Source organism: Saimiri boliviensis, chromosome 9, assembly GCF_048565385.1.
Source record: "Saimiri boliviensis isolate mSaiBol1 chromosome 9, mSaiBol1.pri, whole genome shotgun sequence".
Lineage (NCBI taxonomy): Eukaryota > Metazoa > Chordata > Mammalia > Primates > Cebidae > Saimiri > Saimiri boliviensis.
This window is the reverse complement of record NC_133457.1, coordinates 77,118,434-77,144,218: the sequence shown is the minus strand read 5'-3', so window position 1 is coordinate 77,144,218 and position 25,785 is coordinate 77,118,434. Positions and strand designations below refer to the sequence as shown.

General features: G+C 42.8%; 1 protein-coding gene across 4 annotated transcripts in view; it reads left to right on the top strand.

Moving 5' to 3' along the window:
* The window catches only part of CFAP61 (cilia and flagella associated protein 61), a 294,842-nt gene that overhangs the window by 172,929 nt on the left and 96,128 nt on the right, over nucleotides 1-25,785 (top strand). For all 4 annotated transcript variants that reach the window (XM_010343722.3, XM_074406186.1, XM_074406187.1 and 1 more), the window contains 2 exons: nucleotides 2,282-2,409; nucleotides 22,402-22,500. In XM_010343722.3, coding sequence (XP_010342024.3) covers nucleotides 2,282-2,409; nucleotides 22,402-22,500 — 227 coding nt within the window. The remainder of the gene's footprint in view (nucleotides 1-2,281; nucleotides 2,410-22,401; nucleotides 22,501-25,785) is intronic.

Here is a 25,785-nt window from a genome sequence, read left to right as displayed (position 1 = left end):
TTGCTTTGGCCAGATTTAGAAAGTATTCCTATTTTCACTTACCTTTCTTGTATTTCGGCCATTGCCATGAGAAGAACAAGCCTCAGCTCTCTTGCATCAAATAAGAGAAATGTGAGGCAGGTTTGGAATCTGCAGGTTGGAGCCAGACCCAGCTGAGTCCAACCTAGATCAGCTGATCCAGAATAAGTTACAGCTGTTTTAAGCCAATGCATTTTGAAGTGGTTTGTTACACAGCACTATTGTGGCACTTTCTGACTGATATGTATTGCTTATATAACTGAAGAGTCCAAAGTTAGTATGGGTTTCAGGTAGGGTTTGAAAAGAATTCTGGTCCTATTTATCTGTGATTCTCTTGGGGCTTCAACCCAGGATGGTTTCCCTCTTGGCATGATGACCATAGCCATTTCAGGCTTCACATTTACACCCCATGCCATCGAGAAAGCAATAAAGCTTCTCTTCTTCAACTATCATGCAAAAGTCCTAGGCTTCACTTTGATTAGGTCAACTTAGGTCCTGAACCAATCACTGAGGAAAGAGAGTGGGAGTATGTAACTTGGTTTATGTGAATTAGAGTCCCTCTTGAAGATGGGAGTAAGCCCAGTGTCCTCCAAAATCTCTGTTGTGCCAAATTAAAGGTGAGAGTTGTAGGGTGGAATAGATGTCGAGAGGTACAAACAAAGCTAACCATGGAGAGTCTGAACTCTCCCACTTTAGTTTTAAATTTCTATCAATATGTTGTTTGGCCCAACCCATTTTTCTTTCTCCGTGTTGCTAGACTATCTAGAGATAGAGAGATGGGATTTATCCTCTAGCTCTTAGATGTTACCTTGTAAATGGCAAAGCATATGGCCACACGCATGTCCCTACAGTACTAGAAAGTGGGTGGGAACCCAAATAAGTCTACTATTACTCTTGTCAGACTCCCAACTCCTGGTATCTCAGGATTTTAAGAAACCGCAAAGCAGTTCAATCTATTAGAATGTGAAGACTTCTGACGTAGAGAATGAGTTAATGCTCATATAATTAATGGTGTGGAGTGAGGTGATAAGAATGTCTTTCCACTGACTTCTGGTCTCCATTGTTTCCAATGAGAAGTCAGCTGTAACTTGTTATTGTCCAGACACACAGTAAGCAACAAATAAAAATGTATGTTGAATCAATGGATTAAAAATAGAACCGACCGGGCGCGGTGGCTCACGCCTGTAATTCCAGCACTTTGGGAGGCCGAGGCGGGTGGATCACAAGGTCAAGAGATCGAGACCATCCTGGTCAACATGGTGAAACCCCGTCTCTACTAAAAATACAAAAAATTAGCTGGGCATGGTGGTGTGTGCCTGTAATCCCAGCTACTCAGGAGGCTGAGGCAGGAGAATTGCCTGAACCCAGGAGGCGGAGGTTGCGGTGAGCCAAGATTGCGCCATTGCACTCTAGCCTGGATAACAAGAGCAAAACTCCATCTCAAAAAAAAAAAAGAACCAAGATTTTTGACACATATCCCAATGTTCTTCCAAGAATACTCTATCACTTCTTTGTAAAACTTTCCTGTGCACATTTAATGTACCCCCCGCAGCTTCTGCAGGGAATTAAATCAAATAAATGACTAATTCAGGTAATTTTTGTAAACATAGACATTAATGTGATCACCAGTTACATTCTGTGCTTCTAAGAGGCCTCCCTGACTCTGAAGTATCTGAAAGGTTGAACAACCCTAATCATTTAACACGTGTTTGCCATTTAACAAGTGTTTGGCATTTTACAAATATTATTGAGCATCTACTGTCCACAAGACACTGTGTTATTTAACATGAAGGACACAGAATTGAACATGAGCTAAAACTTGTCTTCGAGTACCCAGCTAATATTATTTATTCCTCAAGGTTTCAGGGAAACTGTGGACAGAAGGAAAGACTTGTAACCTTTCATAGAACTACAGATTCTCAGGGAGTAGCTTGCCTGTTGCCTTGTAATATTATTTACCTCATTGTCTCTAATCATTAAGGGTCTCAGCTTTTTATGAAACATCAATCAGCATTAAGGCAAAATCTTGAAAACCAGGCATTTTGATGTGACCCAGCTGAGATGTCAGGCATATTCCAATGTTCTTGCATTAATTTCTTAAAAATGTCTTCCCATGCATATTACTATGGTTGCACATAGCACTGCTAGGTTTGTTTTGGTAGTAATATCCTGGTTAAATAATTCTACATAATTGCAAATTTGGAAGTATGGACACTGCTACATTTTCTTTGACTCCTTCTTTGTCTTTGTAATTTTTTTCCAGATGAGTTTTGCCTTAAACCATACAAACAGAAAACTAACATTGGAACCTAAAATAACCGTCAATGCCAGGATTGTTGTGGTTGGTGCATCCAGTGTTGGAATTTCTTTCCTAGAGACGTTGGTATTTTGGTGAGTTGTTTAACTATACCGATTGATTGGTTTTTAAATAATAAAAATTATCTCCCTACATCTGAAGAGAACCCCCTCAGAGAACAGACCTGAGATTGTTTGCTACTCCACACACCCTGAATGAATGAATGGATCAGTGGAAGAATATTCTAGATCAGGGGTTAGCAAACTATAGCCCTGAGGCTAGGTTTGGTTTGCCAAATGCTTTTGCAAATAAAGCTTTATTGGAACACAGCCACACTCATTTATATGTTGTCTGTGGCCATTTTTGTGCTACAATGGCAGATTAGATGGCAGACTCGTCTGCTGAGTAGCTGCAACAGAGGTCATATGGCCTTCAGTGCCTAAAATACATACTGTCTCACCCTTCCCAGCAACAGCCTACTGACCCCTTTTCTAAAGGAATGTTTCCCTTACTGGCCAGATCGTAAGAACCACCTGCAGCATTTGTTAAATATGTAGTTTCCCAGATTCTGCACCGGACTTGCAGAACCTGGTCTCCTGGGGAAGGGTCTAGGAATCTCTGTGTTAATAGATACTCCACATAATCAGACAGGTTTGGGAATGAGTTTTGACTTCATACATTACTAACACGTTTTTGGAAATGGCATACAGGTATGGACCTTTCGTTCAGCTCTTGAATTTTGGGTCCCAGGGAACAGGTAAAACCCTCCAGGGAATACGGAGGCCTGTGCACCTCTTCTGAGGCTGTTTTCTCATCCCCCTCAAAGCACTAAACAAGGTTTCCTTTCACATCCCATTTTCCTGATGGGTGATGCTCAGGGATTTCCAGCATCCGCAGTCTCTCTCTTCATCTGCTCATTGAATTGAGCACCTCTTTAGTAGAAAACACCCTGGGTTACCGTCTGAGAACTTGAGATCATGGCCTGGCATCATCAGCACCTAACAGGGAGCCCCTAGCATATTGCCTAGCTTCTCTCAAGCTTACCGTCTTCATTTATTTTTTTTTTAAGTTCATAGATGTTTTAAAACCCTGACTTTGGGAACCACAGAACCCCAAATTAAGAATCCAGTTTTTCCGTGTCTTTTGCTCAAGGTTGCATGAAAAACATTAGCTAGCATTCAAAACTACAGGCACTGAGAGGTAAGCAGGAGATGGGAAAATGCAACCCACCATCACTCTTTTAGAAGCCAGCAGAGTTCTTAGTTCAAGACAGGTAGGGCTTGTGAGGGGCTGGGTAAGGAAAGAAATGGAGGAAATGACCCTCAAAAGGTGTATGTGCCTGGTTAACATGGAGATGAGCTAATCCCAAGTGGTTATTTTGCTCATTTGACAACCCATTAGCCAGATAAAAAAAAGAATTGATGTTTTCACTTTCTAGCCAGTTTGTTCAGTTCTCCAGAATATACCCTTAGGTAACCAGAAATAAATTACGTATCATTAATGAAGTTAGTAACAGAGTTCATGTGCTTTAAATAATGTGGTCAGTCTGCAGCAATATTTCACTGCAAGCATGAAATGTTGAGATGCACCTAGGAATATTCCATTCCCAGGGTATGCCACATTGTAGTCTGAGTGATTTACTTGTTCTGATGGGTCTCTTCCTCAAAAACTTTTGAATAGCAAGTTTTATGCAACCATTTTTGAATGATGAATTATTCGGGTAGAGCTGTGAAATTACAGCAGTTATGAAGTTATCATAAGCAGGTCTTAAATCTTAATTTAGCTATATGATTAGTTATAATGTTTTATTTAAGTGATTACATTGAGATGTATACAGGTAATTTTCTTTTTGTGGAGTCAACTTAAATTTAATAAAGAAAAGTATAAATTTTGATGTAGGTATTGGGTTGATTAAATTTCCCAAACAGAGCCTTTTAAAGCATTCTAAAATACTCATAATTCTCTATCATCATTACACAGATTACATGCACTAAAAATAGACTGGTATCAGTTTACGGATCTCTAATCCTTAAGAGAGGAAATAGTTTTCTCATTATTTTCTCTAATTATTTTAAGTCAGCAATCACCATAGTAACCTACTGCATATTTTACTTTCCCAGTTTAACTGCCATTTGAACCTAATTTTGTAAATGATTTGAGCTGAAATGAAATTGAAGAAATACAGTTTTCACCCAACACTGACCACCAATGAGGATAGAATCTACATTTTGGAAGCAAAATTTAGGAAAAGCAGCTTCTTTGTAGTCTCGTTTTGTTTTGAGACAGTCTCGCTCTGTTGCCCAGGCTGGAGTGCAGTGAAGCAATCTCAGCCCACTACAACCTCTGTCTCCCCCCAGGTTCAAGCAGTTCTCCTGCCTCAGCCTCCCAAGTGTCTGGGAGTACAGGTTCGAGCCACCACACCTGGCTAATTTTTGTATTTTCAGTAGAGATTGGGTTTCACTATGTTGGCCAGGCTGGTCTCAAACTCCTGGCTTCAAGTGAGCCATCCACCTTGGTCTCCCAAAGTTCTAGGATTACAGGCGTGAGCCAGTGTACCTGGCAGCCTCATTGCAGTCCTGAGCTGCATTGTCAGACTTGGCGGGGGCACCACCATTCCTGGAAAATCCACTCGAGGTCCAGGTCAGTAACCTCTTTTCCCAGAAAATCTGGTAGTTCTGTCAGCTGGTGACAAAACAAACACAACTTTGTTCTTGTATTATTTCAATGCAAGAAATTATAAAATACATTTTGTCTCTTCAAAGGACACCAAAATCAGTTTGCACAAATTCCTATCCTTTCTTCTCCAAGTGCTGAGGTGCTACGGGGAGAGCTAAAGTGCTTTGCCCAAACTCACTACCATTACGAGTAAGTTCCCCTGGGATATAAGCTCCATGTGACAAGGGAATCCTGCGGGTGGCGTTTTGACTGTTTTAAGTATGATATTTTATCCACTAGCAGTGTGCAGTTAATCTGCACAGACACATCTTTTTGTCTGTGGGTGTCAGTCCTGACTCCTGCATCTTGTCCTTTGTAAGGGGCGCCTCTTGGGCCCTCCAGCACCCAAGACCTGTGTGGCAGGTGTTTTCCTGGGGACACACCCCAGCATCCCAGTCTTTTACTTCCCCTGCTGTCCTCCCTGCCCTCCTGCTCTTGGCCCTGGTGATCCTCCAGCAGAACTGGGGAGCCCATGGCCTGCTCTCAGAGGTTTCTACAGTTTCCCTCAGCCCTGCAGAGGCTGCCTCCAGGGGTGGAGATGGGCAAGGGCATAGAGTCATTCAGGGTGGAGTGGGCTCAGCTCATTGGTTCACTCCCCTTCATCCTGTGCACTTGGCCTCTGAGAGAGCCTAGGAGGAAAGGACCAGGCCTTCTTTCCTGTTACCTGTCCAGCTAGCACAAGGACGTGTGCATTTGTGGCAAGGATCAGGAGCTGGGCAGGGCAAGGCCAGGGCCATGGGGTGATTCTCTTGCGTTGCAGGGCACAGAGGAAGAAAACGCTGGCTTGTACTTTGGGGTAGAGGGCCATGAATGGGAGGGGAAAGGGCAGATCTTAAGACATTCACTGTGAGATTATGTGTGTTCTTCATAATGCCCAAGACATTTAAGTGATAGACTTGGATTATTTTTAAGGGACTGTTGTGATTGGTGGGTTGTGTTCATTTGGCTGCCTTGTTCTTTGGGACTGAAAGTTCTTGGCTCAGGCACTACGGGTATCACATGTGCATTTTCCTTCTCAGCACTTCCATTAGTAAGACTTTAAAACCTCCAACCACTGGAGAAAGCAGAAATAACTCAGCCTAAGCTGTTAGCCCATCTCTGCTGCCAATCAGTGCTGGGGCCCTGAGGGAGGTACTGTCCTCATCTGTGCTGAAGGAGAGTCCCAGCAGGAGCCCCAGGTCCTGCCAGCCCGAAGGCGCCACCGCGGTAGAAACTCCACAAACCCTATCAGGGTGAGATCTAAAGTGAACTCCCACCAAGGCTAGCCCTGCTGAACTCCCCAAATGCAGTACTTTCGCTATTTCAGGTTTCCACAAAGATACTCCAAAATCATTGTTTCAAATTATAGAAACGCTATAGCCAGAGAGAGAGAGAGAGAGAGAGAAAGGAGCAGGCACCAGATGTATGCACCTCTCTTCTGTTTCTGCATCCTTGAACTTCTGGTGTCGTGTTGACATCACCTGTGAGCTCATTAGACATGCAGACTCTCAGGCCCTGCCCCAGACAGTGTCCCAAACATGCTTATTCCCAGAATCGTGAAGACCAGCATCCTCACTGTCTTCTGGGCATGCATTCACGGAGCTGAGGCCATTGCTCTCCTCTTCTGTTTCAGCAAGTCTCTATGCTTCAGCATTTTGTAGTGTTTACTCTTAATTATAAAGAAGTTCCTTTTAATCCATTATTTTTAACTCCTAATTTAATCCCGATGTAAAGAGTCTTTTGAAGAGCATGTAATGGCACTAGAAAAATGCGCACAGGAGTAATGGATGACTGTGTCTGAAAGCAGCCCAGGCGGTGTCCCGGTGCCCCTCCACGTGACTGGAGAACAACCCTGATTCATTGGAAACACTGGTGGGCACTGGAAAGCCCAGGTTCCTCTTGTCTTTCACTTCCGCCACTGAGAAGAGTTTTCTCAAAGACTGACCAAATCATCCTTAGCAAAAATCATCCTTCGCCTCAGACTTTCAGCCTAGACATTGATCCCTCCTCTGGCTGAATGTGTCGAGGTGGCTAAGAATAGCTTGGAGCAAGCAGGGCAATGTTTTTAAAGCTGCAATTGTGGCAATGAGCACAACTCCTGCTATCGGGCCGTGCAGTTCCGCACAATATCCGGCACAGCTGTGGGCTCTGGCAGCAGCCAGCCTCGCGCTGGCGGCTTAATTAGGCTTTTTATCTTTACATTTGTCTGAGGACATCTGAAACCTTCAGTGTGGCCTGTCACTAATTAGGTGACTAATTAAATAGTCAGTGCTTCCTTGCTGATCTCAGAGCTCAACCGCAACAGACAGGTTTGTGACTGTGAAGCCCATCCCGTCGGTCTCTGCACGTGTGCTCCTCGCAATTGCCCTGTTCATTGCCCTGTGCAAAAATGGCGTGGGAGTGAGGGCCCGGGCATGTGAGGGCCACCCTCCAATGTGCCTGGGCAGCAGGCAGCATGGACATAAAGGCACAAGGGAGATGGACATCCTCAGGGCATGCTGGACATCAGGTCTGGTGCAGAGGCTGGTCTGGTGGCCAAAGCAGAGGGGATGGCAGAAAGAGCTTTATGTGTTAGGCTCAGCATCTCAGTCTTCCTAGGCAGCAAGACTTGACATTCTGCCACCAGAGAATAATGACCCAGAATTCACCCTGCTGTCACTAATTACAACGGGGTTTCCTATTTGACTCTGATATTTAAATGTATTAATGTTAAATAAGGAGAGAGATCCAAGATGGCTGATCACTAGCAACTCGGGATGTAGCTCCCAGTGAAAGCACAGAGAATGAGAGGACACCACACTTTCAGACGAATTTTTGTTGCTCACGCACCAGGAGATTCCCAGCGGAGGAGCCCCACGGGTCGCCAGCGCGACTCTTGCGGCCAGCAAGGTGGTTTTGCTGCTGCCTTGGTGCGGCAGTTCTTGGTGCAGAGTCAGGAAAGCACCATCAATCTTAACGCCGCTGATTTAGTCGGTGCAGTGGGTTGCTCAGATTCCGGCGCTGGGAATCAACAAGTTGTACGTCCACTCAGAAACCCAATTACTAAGACGGTAATTATAAAGACCACAGATGGATAAATCTCCAATGAAGGGAAGAAACCAGCCTAAAAAGGCTGAGAATACCCAGAATCAGAACACCTCTCCCTCTACAGGGGATCACAGTTCCTCATCAGCAATGGAATAAGGCCTGATGGAGAACCAGTGTGTTCCAGTATCAGAAGCAGGCTTTAAAAGGTGGATGATAAGAAACTTCTGTGAATTAAAAGAACTCGTTCTAACCCAATGCAAAGAAACTAAGAACTTTGAAAAAAGGTTTGACGAAATGTAACAAGAATACACAATTTAGAGAGGAATATAAATGAATTAATGGAGCTGAAAAACACAACACGAGAACTTCATGAAGTATGCACAAGTTTTGTTTGTTTGTTTGTTTGTTTGTTTGTTTTTTGAGACGGAGTTTCGCTCTTGTTGCCCAGGCTGGAGTGCAATGGCGCGATCTCGGCTCACCGCAACCTCCGCCTCCTGGGTTCAGGCAATTCTCCTGCCTCAGCCTCCTGTGTAGCTGGGATTACAGGCACGCACCACCATGCCCAGCTACTTTTTTGTATTTTTTTAGTAGAGACGGGGTTTCACCATGTTGACCAGGATGGTCTCGATCTCTTGACCTCGGTATGCACAAGTTTTAATAGCCAAATTGATCAAGCAGAAGAAAAGATATCAGAGGTCGAAGACCAACTTAATGAAATAAAACGAGAAGACAAGATTAGAGAAAAAAAGGATAAAAAGGAACAAGCAAAGTCTCCAAGAAATATGGGACTATGTGAAAAGACCTAATCTACATTTGATAGGTGTACCTGAATGTGACGAAGAGAATCAATCCAAGCTGGAAAATACTCTTCAGGATATTGTTCAGGAAAACTTTCCCAACCTAGCAAGGCAGGACAATATTCAACTCCAGGTAATACAGAGAACACCACAAAGATATTCCTCAAGGCACATAATCACCAGATTCACCAGGGTTGAAATGAAGGAGAAAATACTGAGGGCAGCCATAGAGAAAGGTCAGGTTACCTATAAAGGGAAGCCTATCAGACTCACAGCAGATCTCTTAGCAGAAACCTTACAAGCCAGAAGAGACTGGGGGCCAATATTCAACATCCTTAAAGAAAATAATTTTCAACCCAGAATTTTACATCCAGCCAAATTAAGCTTCATAAGCGAAGGAAAAATAAAATATTTTGTGAGCAAGCAAGCACTCAGAGATTTCATCACCACCAGGCCTACTTTACAAGAGCTTCTGAAAGAACCACTACACATAGAAAGGAACAACTAATATCAACCTTTCTAAAAAATACCAAAAAATAAAGAGCATCAACATAATCAAGAATTTACATCAACTAATGGGCAAAACAGCCAGCTAACATTAAATGCCAGTATTAAACTCACATATATTATTATTAATTCTAAATTTAAATCGACTAAATTCCCCAATCCAAAGACACAGACCGGCAAAAAAAAAAAAAAAAAAAAAGCCAAGACTCATCGGTATGCTGCATCCAGACCCATCTCACATACAAGGATACACAAAGACTCAAAACAAAGTGATGGAGAAAGATTTACCAACCAAATGGAGAGCAAAAATAAATAAATAGAAAGCAGGAGTTGCAATTTTTGCTGATAAAATAGATTTTAAAGCAACAAAGATCAAAAGAAGCAAAGAAGGATATTACATAATGATAAAAAGGATCAATGTAACAAGAAGAGCTAAAGATCCTAAATATATACGCACCCAATACAGGAATACCCAGATCTATAAGACTTATAAAGAGACTTAGACTCCCACACAATAATAGTGGGAGACTTCAACACCAATATTAGACAGATCAATGAGACAGAAAGTTAACAACGATATCCAGGACTTGAACTCAGATCCGGAACAAGTAGACTTAATTAACATTTATAGAACTCTCCACTTTAAATACACAAAATATACACTCTTATCAGTACCACATCACACCTATTTACAGGTTTAAATGAAATATTGGTTGGCTGCTTGTTATTTTCTTCCCTAATTTTTTATGTCTCTATTATTAAGCATAATTATAGGCATATCCATTTTTAGACTGCATTCTAGCCCAGGCAATAAAGCAACACCCTTGTTCTCTCTCCCTCTTCCTCTTCCTTCCTCTCCTTCATTCTTTTTTTATCCTTTCTTTTTCTTTCTTTCTTTCTTCTTTTTTTTAAAGAAAAAAAGACAAACGAAAGTTAAATAAAAGCACCTTTATTTACTGAAATTATCCATCCCTGCTTGTTTCAATATAAGTTACCTCCTCACACCCACATTAGAGATTCAGAACAAAAGCAAAAAATCCACTTTGAGTAACATTAGGCCTTTTCAGTGGGGGAAGGTCGGCTTATTGTCCTTTTTTATGGTTGCCTTGTGATTCTTTGGCCTTAAGGGTAAGTAGGAAATGCATTCTTCATGATCTCACAAAGCACAAACCATGTACCTGGATCTGAGTCGTACCCACCTCCTCAGCCTTCATCATCTGTTATTGGATGATTTTCAAATGATGACATTGGTACCTGTCTTGGTTTGCATTCTTTCAAACCAAGCTGAAGACAAAGCATTTGGATGCAAGAAGTTGATTTGGGGGTGATCCTAGGGAACTGCCTGAGAGCAGGGCCTTGTGACAGGGAAGTGAGGACAGCCACAAAGCCAAAAGACACACTCGTCTGTGGGTCCCCACTGTGGAAACTGAGGTCAGAAAATGGCCATGGGCAGAGAGAGGCAGGTAGGAGACCCTTTGCAGGTGGGCACGTGGGCCAGGGTGAGGTGAGGGGGCCCCAGTAGCATCTCTGGAGCACCCTTATGTCCCTTAGTTTATTCTGTTCTTGTTAATATTCTTGAAGTTGCCTTTTACTGAAACTTGGGCATATATGACAACGGAGGAGAAGCAAGGGTTAGATAAGAAGGCTGTGTGGAGAGGATTTCGTGGCATTCTTGCAGTTTTAAAGAGGACACAGGTGTACTACCAGAAAGTTTTGCTGGAAACGAGATGGCAATTAAAGACCTTGTCTTGGCAAATACTTTAGTTCTACTTTGGAATGGAGATAAGTTCAGAATCAGTAGTTTTCAAAATGCGTTCTGTGGCCCAGCACCACCAGCATTACCTGGAAAGCTGTTGGGGGTGGGGATACTCGGGCCCCACCCTCCAGGGACTGATCTGAAACCCCACGGTAGGACAAAGGCTCTGCTTTCCCAGCCCTCCAGGGGAGGTGGTAGGTGAAGGAAGTCAGAAGCTGGGGTGGAGTGGAGAGGGCCCAGGAGAATTATCCAATATCCCGAACCTCAGTCTCCTCACCTGCTGCGGAAAAGGCACCCAGAATCCCTCCTCATACTCCAGCCTGAGCATTCAGTCGGGTAGCAAACGTCAAGCAGCTGTCCAAAGGCCTAGTGCTGATACTTGTTAAAGGGACACCGCCCCCTAATTAAATTTGCATATCTAGACCCCTATGGAAGCCTGCACTGACTTTCAAAGGTGAGAAGTGACTGGGGAGCTGGAGTCTCCTCTGCATGGAGGATACCCTCTTCCCTGAGGACTGGGGGGACGGAGGCATTTCCTACTCACAGCTGCATCTGACTCCTGGTGAGACGTTCCCTGGTGTCTGTGGAACATCCTCCTAAGAGACTCATCTCTCTCAGATATTTAATGGGATCATATACTTCCTTCATAGAAACTTACATTAAATTCCCCCCTTCTTTCTTGAGCCTCCCAAACCCTCAGTACCCTCTCAGTTTTCTCCTCCTTGAATAGAGGCTCTCAAAGTGCCATCCCTGGCCCACCAGCATGGACATCACGTGGGAACCATTAGAAATGCAGATTCTTAGGCCCCACCCAGACTTCTTGCATCAGAAACACTGGGAATCGGGCCCAGCAATGTGTATCTTCATGAGACCTGCAGGGACTCACTTGGTCAATGCCACTAGGCCGATGTGGCCTTTGCCTCTCCTGCTCTGTCCTCCCATCCCCACTTTTCTCACAGGCAGCCTCACTCCCAAAAAAGCAAAGGGCATCGTACACCCTCAGCTGCACACCCTCTCCCACTTCCTCAGCTCTGCACCTGCCAGGGACTTTTTTTCCTCCCTGTGGAAAAGGATTAGGGCCTTAACACTCATGCATTTGAACTCTTTTATCCTGGCACACATAAAAGTACTGAGACCAGCTCAGCTATAGAGACCCCACCCAGGCGGTGCTGAAGGCATTAAGAATCAGACACCCAGATAGAACAGCAAAGTGGGACTATCAGGGAGCCAACAGACTTCTGAGCTGAGGGCCTTGGGGGCTGACAGCATTCCAGGCTCAGGGCGTGGAGCAGACGCTGACCCAGGTACTTATTCTCTCTGAACAGGTGATTATTATCAACAAACAGGTGTTCAGTGTTTTCTCATAGAACCAATATTAACTAGGTAGGCAGCTGGTGCCTGCCTACCACTGATCAAGGACAAACCAGAAAGTATTCTCCATGAGGGAGCCACAGGGGCAGGCTCACATATCCCGTGCTTAAAGAATTGTTTTAACTGGTGTATGATATGCATATACTGTTTTGCTACTTTAGAATGCCCCAAGTAGTTTTCCAATGTGGGGGCAGGCAGCTAGGTTTTCCTTGTGGCTGTTCTTAGCAAACAATATACTTTATCATACACCCAGCATTTCTCAGTAATCCTACACTCAGCATTTCTCTTTCTCTTTCTTTCTTTCTTTTTTTTTTTTTTTTTTTTTTTTTTTTGAGATGGAGTCTCACTCTGTCGCCAGACTATAGTCGTGCAATCTTGGCTCACTGCAACCTCTGCCTCCCAGGTTCAAGCAATTCTCCTGCCTCAGCCTCCCGAGGACCTGGGACTACAGGCGTGCTCCACTACGCCCAGCTAATTTTTGTATTTTTTTCTTAGTACAGACAGGGTTTTACCATGTTGGCCAGGATGGTCTTGATCTCTTGACCTTATGATCTGCCTGCCTCAGCTTTCCAAAGTGCTGGGATTACAGGCATGAGCCACCTCACCTGGCCCAGCATTTCTATTTCTCAACATAAAATGATGTACAAGTGCATTGAGGGAATAAGGACATATGAAAAGCCACCCCCACCCCCCGCACTTACAGCATTTGATGTTGGGTGGAAATTTAGAAAGCGAGCCTGGAAAGAGCTCCACATGAAAACACAGGCATGGGGGCCCTCCAGTGGAGGTGACCGGTGGTCCTCCTTGCTGGGGAGTGGGAGGACCGTGAGGCTCTGTGTGAGACCCAGAGCAGGCAAAGCCATCTGTGGAGCAGATGGCTTTTGGAGACCAGGTTTTCTCTCTAAGTGTAGTTCTTGGAAAATAATGCCTTTCAAACAGATAATCCAACACTACCTATATAGTAAGACACTGGTGCTTGAAAAATATGGTTTAAATTCTCCTTTCTATTTTAAGAACCACAAGGTGGAGGAAAATGTTGTGAATCACTTTTTGAGATTTTAGGATTAATATTAAGTAACCGTTTCTGTAAGTAACAGATTGTAAAAGTTCCAGGCTCTACAATTCTGCACGTCACAGCCACTTGGATAGGGATGGGGAAGGTTGTATAAATACAGCTTCCTGGGACCCTGTTCCTGGGGTTGTAATTCAGTAGGCCTGGCCCGGCGTGGGTGGCTCACGCCTGTAATCCCAGCACTTTGGGAGGCCTAGGTGAGCAGATCACGAGGTCAGGAGATGGAGACCATTCCCATGGAGATGGGGAAATACTAGACACAAATCAATTTGTTCCTTAAGAATGGAATCATGCACAAGGCACGGTGGCTCACGCCTGTAATCCCAGAACTTTGGGTGGCCGAGGTGGGCGGATCATGAGATCAGGAGATCAAGATCATTCTAGCCGACATGGGGAAACCCTGATTCTACTAAAAATACAAAAATTAGCTGGGTATAGTGGCACATGCCTATAATCCCAGCTACTTGGGAGGCTGAGGCAGGAGAATCATTTGAACCGGGGAGTCAGAGGTTGCAGTGAGCCAAGATCGTGCCACTGCTCTGGTGACAGAGTGAGATTCCGTCTCAAAAAAAAAAAAAAAAAAAAATCAGTAGGCCTGGAATGAGTTTCATGAATATGTACAGTATTTTTAATAGACTCCCCAGGTAATTCCGACATACAGGTAGGTTTAGGAGCCATTTATGCAGACATGTGCTCAAAATTGGCAGTCTGTTTTATAAGGAAACCTATTTCCCCCCTGTAATTGCTCATTGTAACTAACTTGTTTTTATGGGCTTGTTTTCCAAACCATATTTTCTAATTGTTAGCAAATCATATAACTTCTAAGTCAGATCATTACTTTGGGGCTTACCAGGCCTTATTTTTAAGTTATTATTAACATTATATAGCTGAAGTTATGGCTCCAGGTTCATAGTATTAACATGCTGAATTGGACCTAGCAGAAGCCATTTCACAAAGTCTCGTGTTTAAACTATCACCATGAAGAAGGAAGGCCCAAGAAGAAATATCTGCCAAGCATGAGGAAACCTGCCTGCGTGGTGTTAATAAACCCTTGCTAATAGCCAGTATTTGCCCAAAGCATAAAGCCCTTCTTTATCCTCGCCCGCCAGAAGTGATCTCACTTGATTTTGAATTCCCATGATGCTCCGTGATTCCATTATTTTCTTTTTTTGTTTGTTTTTTTGTTTGTTTGTTTTTTCTTTTTTTGAGATGGAGTCTTGCTGTGTCGCCAGGCTGGAGTGCAGTGGTGTGATCTCAGCTCACTGCAACCTCCACCTCCGGGGTATAAGCGATTCCCCTGCCTCAGCCTCCCAAGTAGTGGGACTACAGGTACCACACCCGGCTAATCTTTTTGTGTTTTAGTAGAGGCGGGACTTCACCATGTTGACCAGGATGATCTTGATCTCCTGATCTCATGATCTGCCCACCTCGGCCTCCCAAAGTGCTGGGGTTACAGGCGTGAGACTATGATTCCGTTCTTAAGGAACAAGTTGATTTGTGTCTGGTGTTTTCCCATCTCTTGTGTGCAAGGGCTTTTTGGCTTGTCTTTGATAGCCGCTGTCTTGGTATTTACATCTGGTAGGTGCTCAGTATATATAAACATATGCTTAAAGCATAGATATATAATGTTTTTACTTCACAGATATAGATAAAAACATCATTAATCATTTACCCTAAATTATAAAGGAAAGATCAATTTCATTTTAATCTGTCTTGCCGGAACTCCCAAATTTTGTTCTTATTTTTTTGATTGATGTTTCAAGAATGGCATGCATTTTCATTTTTTTCAGTAAGGATATATGTGTTTCTTTTGTGATATGTAAGCTCTTTATCTGAGAACCTGAACTTCTACCTAGTTCCTATCCTGGCCGCCCCGCCCCTCCCCTGCCGGGTCCCTGAGGACTCCAGAGAGCACCCAGGGCCCTCAGCAGGCACTTCTACCTTAGTGTCCGGTCCAGTGTTGAGTCACACCCAGATTCAGGGCATCTTACGGGACTTGCTCTTTGCCCCATTTCTCCAGGTCCCTATCCTAATTCCTACAGAAGCTCCAGGACCAGGAAGCTCTGACCCACCACCCAAGGTGGAGCTGGGCAAGGTGGCACCCAAGAAAAGAGAGAAGTAGGGTCAGAGAGAGAGCTTTTAACCTCTGCCTCCCCCCACGAACTGCCCACTCCCTTGTAGATGAGCTCAGATTCCTCCATCCCACGCCTCCTCTGTGGATCTTTCTCTTCCGTCTCCCCCTGGAGGTCAGAGTGTGTCATGGCCAACAGCTTTGTAGTCATGGCTGCGGCTGCCTTTTAATTTTTACTAACAACAAAAATGGATTGAGTACCATCAACAGACTCAAACAAACACCCCATAACTCCTTAATATCATCTAATACCAGTCCGTGTTCAGTTTTCCCAATGGTCTTAAAGTTTTTCTTTTACAGTTGGTAGTTTGGATAAGGATGCAAACAAAGTCCAAATGTGCCCCTGAAATCTCTTTAAATACTGAACAGTTTCTTGCACCTTCCCCATTTCCTGAAATTTATTTTATTGTTAGGTTCTTGCATGTTAGAGAGTTTATGATGAAATAATACCATGTGTGATGTTTACTCCAACCACAACAAACAATGTTGGTGAGTATTTCAAAAGCAGCCTCAATGTTAGCAATCACTAAGATTCTTTCACCTCACGGGTGTTTAAAATCCTTCAAAATAAAACGTTTTGTAAAAGTAAAAAAGTTAAATTAGTGGCTCAGGACTTTGTCCAAAAGTCTCTTATGATTTAAATAGAAAAAAAACATATTGCTGAAGAAAGTTAAATTCTTTTTCAGGGAAAAACCGGTGGATTCTCTTAATCTGCTGTGTACTTCAATAAATATTTTGTTTGGATTTGTTTTGCCTGTACTTTTCCTTTAATATTGGAAGTTTGCATAGCTCCCAACTTTTAAACTCCATCTAAAGTATTTTATGACATTATGTGTTGTTGTTAAGACTGAATTAAGTCTGAGTTATTTTTCAACTAGTAGAATATGTAGATATGTTAAATATCTATCGTGAGCTAGGATTTGTTTTCATTTGGCAAATATTCTGTCACTGTTTTGAACCTTTCAGAAAGCAGAAGTTTTAGTAAATTAAATTGAAACATTTAGATCGATGTGGGGTAATTATTTCTCGACATTATCTATTTGTTCAAATAACAGCATTAATTAAAGCAGTTAATTAAATCACTTGCTTTGGTTGCCTCTGCTATGCCTGCACCCTGCAGACACACACACATGCAATCAGCTAGAAAATAACTAGTGATCGCCTCGCAGGCTGACATGTGTCTACTGCCCAGAAGGGCAAGCAACATGAAAAGTTTTATGCTTTTATCATGTTCACAATAAATTGGCAATGCGGCCCTCTTTATTTGAAGGTTAGGATGTTTAGACCTAATTCTCTAGCTGTCCTCCCGAAGCATGGAATGAAACCTAATACCTTTTACTTATTTCCCTGGATACTCTAATCCCTCCCGCTTTACAAGTATCTTTGAGCTGTTCCTCCCTTTGTATCCACAGCAACATAAAATCCCCACTGGAATTATTTGCTGCGAAAATGCAGGTGCCCTTGTTTAATGTTTCATTGGCTTGAGCACTTAACTTGGAACTTTTTTTTTTTCGTGACATAGTGACCTTTCATTCTGGAGCTGAGGGCTTACAGTGATGTTAGATATTGTTTTTATACATTAAGCCAACCACCATTAGCTCTGCTCAGATCTGTGGTTCTGCTGTTCCTGCCGTTTCATCGAATGCATGCCCAAACCCAAGCTGTACTCCGTGATCCACTGTTCTATTTGAAGGAACTTTTTGAATATTCATAGGTGATCAAATTTAAAATCAGTCTATTATAATTATGTATTATAAAATTCATGATTTTAGACCAATACTCTTACATAGTTACAGGTTTAAGAAATTAAATATTTAGACATTGTCAAATCGGATTATAGAGAGAATCATCACAGCAAAAATATGAGGTTGGAGAAAAAAATGAAAATGATGGTGATATTTTCATATAAAGTCATGAAAGGGCAGGAAACCTTCCCTGAATAGCAAGGAGGTTGATGTTACAAAGAAGGTTGGGGAAATTTGGTTAGTCCCCAGCCATAAAGACCTTTATGCCATGCTAGGGAATTTGAACTGAACAGTTTGGTAATAAAATTACTTAGCATTTATTGAAAATGTACGGCTGGGTGCGGTGGCTTACGCCTAATTCCAGCACTATGGGAGGGTGAGGCAGGCGTATCAGAAGATCAGGAGTTTGAGATCAGCCTAGTCAACATGGTGAAACCCCATCTCTGCTAAAAGTACAAAAATTAACTGGGCGTGGTAGCATGCACCTGTAGTCCCCCAGCTACTCACGAGGCTGAGGCAAGAGAATTGCTTGAACCCAGGAGGCAGAGGTTGCAGTGAGCCAAGATCGTGCCACTGCACTCCAGCCTGGGTGACAGAGTGAGATTTTGTCTCAAAAATAAAAAGGAAAATGTAGTATGCAGTAGATCATATTTTAAGCATCTTACAGACAATAATTTATTTCATCTTCACAGAACCCCTAAGAAGCACTAGGTTCTAGAGCCACAGAGAGGTCAAATAACTTGAAAAGATCAAAAAGCTAGAAGTGCTTGAGCTGGGAGTCGCACTGAGGCAGTCCGACTTCTGAGACTGGGATCTTAATGACTGTGCTCTGTAGCTACCGTCACTGTTGAACAAACGTAGGGATTTTAAAACCAGAAGCTGTTGAAATTTTATTTAATTTAAAAAGAGGTTTCCAGTAGCTCTGTAGAAGATGGGCAGAAGAGAGAGACTCATGCCACGGAGACAAACCCTCCAGACAAGATGGTGAACTAAGGCAGTGTGTTATAGGAGGGGTAGATAGGGGGGTGTTCAAGAGGTGTGGACAGGGTCAAAGTGATTGGACATGGTGGCCAATGTGGGAAGTGGGAAGGAGCCTGAGAGTGACTTTCAAATTTCTAGCTCGAGAGGTTGTTAGTTGGCCATAGCTTTGATGGAGAGAGAGGAGGAGTGGGATGAGGCTATCAAGAGCTTTGCTTGGGCACATATTGAATTTGAGACCCCCCCACCCCAGAGCATGCCAGTTAGGGCTGATAGGCATTTAGAAATCAGATTTAGAGCTCAGAAGAATCACTGTAGTATAGTACATTGTGGTAAATGTGTAAGATGAAGTCATGGTGGTGGATAGTATCACCCAGGGAAATAGGCATGAAGCTTGGGAAGCTTGGCTATGGAGAAATGGACAGAGGAGGAGGAGCTGGTTAAAAAAAAAAAAAAAAAAAAGACTCATGAAAGAGAGCCTCAAGACAGTTTGTCCCACACAGGAGGTTCTGTCTGACAGCTCCTGGGGGAAGCCTCCTCCATGGCCCCAGCTCTCTGTTTCCTCCAGCCCTGCTCCTTCAGGCCCAGGAGCAGTGATGGCACCACTGCTGCCAGACCCTGGGTACTCTCCTTCCCTCTTTGTCCCTGTAACCTTGCATATATCACCACCTTCATTCAGTAAGACCTTGTGGAGTTTGCCATCTGTTTCTTTGCCTGGGTCCTGATTAATAAAGACCTTCTCATATCCCCACCTCATCCTTCCTCCATGAGTCAATGAAAGCAGAGACTTCAGATTGCCCCCTGGTATTCATTCAGCACTTGGTGACAAAACCCTGGGAACTGTGGTTCTTTGAAACATCACTGTGTTTTCTTTGAAAAACTATGTTCCAGACTCCCTCGCTGTTCCCTGGCCATGCCACTGAGTTCTGGCTAGGTAAGCAGGAATGTGGGACTTTCAGGAAGGCTCCTTCATAGGCAACCCTTTCTGCCCATTTCTCCTTCCTCTGCCTGTAATGTGGCTGTGATGGCTGGAGCTCCAGGAGCCACCTTGGACCTGAGGTGACCCTGAAAATGGAAACCACACATGGAGAAGCAGAGAAGCGGGTCATGGGCCCAGCTGACTCCATCAATCTGTTCTGTCAGCCAGAGACTGGTGATGTCCAGGTATCTTAAGTATAGTTGTAAGAGAAATTTGCTCTAAGAGGGATTGAGAGAGATCGGAGAGGATCTTGACGAGAAGACAGGGTTAATGGGGAGACACGTCTCTTCTGACTCAGGGGAATGGAAGAATGCTCTAGACACGGTAAGAAGGAAACAGAAAAATGCCTGGTGACCAGTCCCCATGTTCTTTATGACACAAGAGATGTGCTCACTTGAGGCTGAGGAAGGGGGATAGTAAAAATAACAAGAAGGGTTACAGTAGAGAACTTCAAGGTTGGAGAAGGGCCCGGAACAGCAACAAAATGCAAAAAGAATTCAACTGGGGCTAAATGAAGAATGCAAAAAGAATTCAACTGGGGCTAAAGAAAAAGAGTGGAAACATGTTTTTTTTAATGTATTAAAATTCAGAAAATACCTTTCTCCTCCCCAAAATCTTTGTACTATATCATTATAGATGAGGTTTTTAAAAAATGACTTTGTTTTTTGGAGGAAATTTTAAATTGCGCAACAGCATAATTAGGATAATGCAATTGTGGTAGTTGGATAATTTATAAGTCATTTGATCCATTTTGTTTGATAATTCAGATGATTCAACACAAAAGGGATTGTCTTTGTGGTAAAAGTTATAGCCGGGTAATTATTCAACCTTCTATTTACATAGAGATGTAAAAAGGGCCCATATATAAAACTATTATTGCTATAACATAAACCACATTTCTATCACATAGCACCCAAAGCTGGGATAAATTTTAACTGCATGTGAGTATAAACACTTACTATTATTATTATTAGCATTAGTATTTTCTATTAAATCAGAGATAAGTAATCAGTGTGCACTTGAAGGCTGTCAGCCATAAGTAGCTGGGTTAATTGTGACCTTTATGATATTTGAAGATATTTAATTTTTTTATTCTTATTATTAGAGGATAAGATGCACTTAGTTTTCTTCTTATCATGTAAGAATATTCATTCTTAAATGACACTCATCCTTAGAGACTTTAGAGCAAAACCTTTCATAATATTGAGCTATTTTTAAATGTCAGGTTCAGTTGAGTTTATTGCATTGCTGGCCTGTGCCATCACCAAGTCTCCTGCTTTTAGTGCTGCTTAACAGATTGTCAGTAAATTGATAGCAGTTCCACATTTGGAACATTTCCAGTCTTCTCATGGGAAAGGAGGGCAGGTGTTTCTCTCCGACTTGGTGAAGGCTTCTTTTTTGGCATTTGGTTGATTCAAAGGGAGGTGTGTACGAAGAAGAGATTTTAGAAAAAAAATCTCATCAGCATGAACCCTATGAAAAGATCAACTCACCCGTAACATTTTACTGACTTTAACCAGGGGGTGGATTTGCAGCAAGAGCATCTTAAATCCCGATGGGCAAACATGGAGTGAGCCTTGAGCACGTGAGTTCTTTAGAGGCACTACTCAGGTGCACTTTACCTGCAGGACTGGTTAGAGGGACTGCTGTGGGTGCCTGGAGCAGGGCGCAGCCTGGGACCAGCAGGCCTGGCTTTCAGAGCTGGCACTGTTTATGAGCTTCTTACAAAGCTTGAACAAATTACTTATCATTTCCAACCTTGAGTTTCTTACATATAAAATGCGGATCAGAAAAACCGACCTCTCCCCTACCCCCAGCATAAATTGTGCAGCTTAATCTCTTATGTGAATGCTTATGAATGTGCTTTGGGCTCTGGAAAGGCTGATGCAAAAATAAAGCAGTTTTGCTCTTAAAAAGGAATCCTCTAGAATTTCCTCTTAGATGACACTTTTTGGTATCCTGATTTGAGTAATTGTGTGTATCTGAATGTAATGAAGCTAATGTCAGCCGATGGGAATTAGATGAACTTTAGATCCCTCTGAACAATTTGAGGTCTACAGGACAGTATAGGCAGAGGTAAGGTGAGAGGATGCTGGAGCCAGGCAGCCTGGGTTCAAATCCTGACTCCAAACTTACTAGCCATATGGTTGTATCAGTCTGTTCTCCCACTGCTGATAAAGACATACCCGAGACTGGGCTATTTAGAAAAGAAAGAGGTTTAATGGACTGACAGTTCCATGTGGCTGGGGAGGCCTCTCAACCATGGTAGAAGGCAAGGAGGAGCAACTCACAACTTACATGGATGGCAGCAGGCAAAGAGAGAGCTTGTGCAGGGAAACTCCCATTTTTAAAACCATCAGATCTCTTAAGACTTATTCACCATCATGAGAACAGCATGGGAAAGACCTGCTCCCATGATTGAATTACCTCCCATCAGGTCCCTCCTACAACATGTGGGAATTATTGGAGATACATGATGAGACAGATTTGAGTGGGGACACAGAGCCAAACCATATCAATGGTCTTTGCAGATTACTTGCCTCAGTTCCACCTAAAAAAAAGGATAATAATACCACTGACCTGACTGGATTGCTGTGAGGACTAGATAGAGTAATGAGCCATTCCAAATGCTTGATTGGCAGTACTCGTCAGGGTTGAGCTGCGATTATTATGCTTCCAAGCAGTTTATTATTAATAGAAGTAGTCTAAAATTTATACTTAAACTTTATACTCAATTTATCTCCCTCCTCGTTTGTTTTATTTCGTTTTACTTTGAGAAGCGCATTTAAAACACCTGTCTCATTACTAACATGTGGCTTTTTGGAAGATTCCGCAGTTAGCAGCTCCAGCCCCATCTTCCCTTTTTCCTTGAAATGGTTAGCTCTGTTTGAAGGTTCATGCAAAGAATTAGCAGCTCCAAAACCAATTCAACAGTTGGGTGACACGTGACGTAAAGTTAAGTTGAATTCTGATCATTCTTGCTAAATTGCACTTAACTGATTGTTCTTTTCCATTTTTCCTTTTCTTTAGTTCTCACCTGAAGTTTAATAATCTCACCTTGATTTCAACTCACGGACTCCCAGGAAAAAAACTTCTGGACACTGAACAAAGGAAGTTTTTAGCCAGCGAGTATGACTTTTATTTGCTTTTTCATTCTGAGGCCTAAATGTCCTAATCTGTGTGCAATCTATTTCATGCTAAATAGTAGATTCCAGATTGGAAAGGGAAACGTGGTAGGGCTTTTCTCCTGGAGTGCAGACAACACTTAGGAGATACAAGTATCAGTGTGTTCACAAACGAGTGTCCAAGAGTGGTGGACTGGGACCACCAGTTTGTGTCTCTAGGAAGACACCTGCCCTGTTACAGACAATTGGGGTGGAGCCTGCAGACCCAGCCAGTCCTGCCTTTGGTCTCTGAGTGACACTGCAGGGCAGTGGAGCTTGTTGGCTACATTTGCATCTGATGGGGCACCTCACTGGGATATGCATCCCACAGCCACCCTGGCCATTTGTACTCAGCAGCTGATCAGGCAAAGCACCTCCACGCCAGTCTGGGTGAGCTTTATTGTCTTCATCCCAGGAGAATCACTGTTTGACAACATCTGTTCTGGAAAATATCATGTCTTTATCACACAGCTTTTATTCATTTTAATTTCCTGTAGCAAAACATGGGCACCAGAAATATTAGTCTTCCTGCCTTTAGAAACAAGCTCCCAATTTTTCCAATAAGGAGGAAGGAAATTGTTCCCTCCCAGGGGATTCATTTTAGATTCCATGATGAAGGGACCCTCTTGCCTCTGTGAAAAGACTGGTTTTGCCCCCAAAGAGTGAGAGAAAAACACAAGTTCTTTGCCAGCAGAACAAGGTTCATTTCTACTCAATAACTTTATCAGACTATAAACTTTCTTTTTGAAGGATGTCATTATGCTACAAAAAAGGGCATGGGTTTGAACCAGGAAGGTGTGGATTCAGATCCTGCCCGTGCCACTAAGGGCCTGGGCAAGGAATTTCGTTTCTCTGAGCTTTGCTTTTTTTTTTTTTTTTTTTTTTTTTTTTTTTTTTTTAAATCATGAGCAGTACATGAGAAGCCAAGCTTGCTGAATTTTTTGTTAAAATTAGCATAACACCAACTTCTGGCCAAAAACACATTCCCTCCATTTCCTTCTTTCTAAATTACATGATTCCCAGGAAACGTTGGTTTTATTGACAAATGTCTTAAGGGGAACTTAATTCCATCAGCATCGTGTAAGTTTCCCTCAATCTCATGTTGGGTGTATTTGAGGAGAGAACAGCTACTGAGGGGGCTTTCTGCAGGTGTGATGCAGCGTGGCAGACTGAGTGGGTGGAAGCCACTGGTGTCCCTGCTGCTGTCCCTGCCTCCACATTCTCAGCACAGACGCCAGAGCAAGGTTGCAGAAAGGTGGCTCAGATCATCTCACCTCCTCATAGCCCAGAACTGCACTATCCAATATGGTGGCCACTAGTCACGTGTGTGGCTATTTAAATTTAAATTATTAAAATTAAATGAGATGAAAACATCAGCTCCTCAGTCACATTAGCCACATGTAGCCAGTGGCTACCATATTGGATAAAACAGATTAAGAACATTTTTATCATTGTAGAAAATGATTGATGCTCCAGACTAAACTCTGTCTCCTTCTACTTATTTCTCCAGCCTCACCTTTTATGATTTTTGCCCTTTTTCTCCCCATTTGAGCCACACTGGCCTCCTTGATATTCCCCGGATATAACAGGCACATTCCCCACCTTGAGGTCTCTGCTTTTCTCTCTAAAATTTCATTTTTTCTGTGAGGTCTACTCAACACGCCATTCATTTGCAGCTGATACCCCAACACGCTCCAGTCCCTCATACTCTGCTCTGTTTTTTTCTTGCTACTTAAATCCTCCTAAATATTGTATTATTTGCCTTTTGAAATTATGTTTATTCTTTATATTCAGAGTCCTTCCACTATAATATAAACTCTACAAGGGGAGAAATTTTTGCCTTTTTATTCATTGAGTCATTGCTGTATACTCAATATCTGAGACAGTCCTTGGCACACAACAAATACTCAGTAAATAATGTGGAACAGATGAAAGTTACCTCCAGAAATACCTGCAAAAGTCCTCTCAAGCAAGTATTAGGGACTAAATAACACAGCCAGATCCCTTTGCATGGGTAACTGCGTATCATCTTATTTCTTAGAAACCACATATTTCGATAAGATTGAACCGTAAATAGGATATGCCTTTCAAATGGTCTTCATAACCCCAATAAAGGAAATTATCTCTGATCATGGAGTTTCAAAATAACAGGTATAAATGACATTCATAAATTTAGTAATTTAATTCCCTGATTCCAAATACTAATTTGGAACTTGTCATTAACCATTGCTTTAATTTATTATTGTTAGGATTTTTGAACCATTTCTGTCTTCTTTCCCCTTCCCTGACCAGCCTCTAGTGGAGGTGCTAATGGCATGTCTGGGATGCAGCCGAAAGGAAGGCGGTGGGAGAGGAGGAGGCACAGGAAGCAGGACTAATTGGAAAATCAGCACTGATTAATTGAAAATTAATTGTGATAGTCCGTCTTCTAGGAGTGTCACAATTAATCCTTTATGCGAACTTCTAGGGTTCCTTTCAGCTCGGAAGAGTCATGACTCCATGAGGTGGAGGTCTCCACTGACTCGTGTGCGGCCCCCAGCGCTTGCTTCTAATTGCACACCTGGAGCTTTGGGCTAAGGCTTCTGACCCAAGCTTGGGGCTCTATAACCTAGGGCAAACTATTCATCTATGCCCTTTTCCAGAAATTTCCGCATCCTGCACTTTTGCTTTTTTTTCCTCCTCCTTATTATCTGTCTTCAGAACTTTCTGTGAAGACAATCTTTCATGTTAGTTTTGAGTCACGGTCAAGCTCACTTGAGAAACATGAAGTTTCACTGATGTGCCTTCTCTGGTTCTGTCTCTCTTTTCTGGCGAAGCCTAGTAGAGGCATTTCCCTTATCACCAAGCCATGAGTCAGGCTCTGCTATGTTAAAATATTAAAGCTTATTCATTCTACTTAAAAAATAATTTTGGGAAAATATCACTTACAGTCTTCAATATATAGTTTCACTCACCTGGTGAGGAAATGAAGGAAGGTCCAGAATGGATAGTAATATTTAGAATGGGTAGAAATCACTTACACAACGATATTTTAAACTGAGAAATGGCCAGGTATGATATCGCACACCTGTAATCCCAGTACCTTGGGAGGCCAAGGCAAGATCACTTGTGCCCAGGAGTTGAAGACCAGCCTGGGCAATGTAGGGAGAGTTCCATTTCTATAAAAAATTTTAAAATTAGCCAGGCATGGTAGCTTACACCTATGGTCCCAGCTGCTCGGGAGCCTGAGGTGGGAGGATAGCGTGGGCCC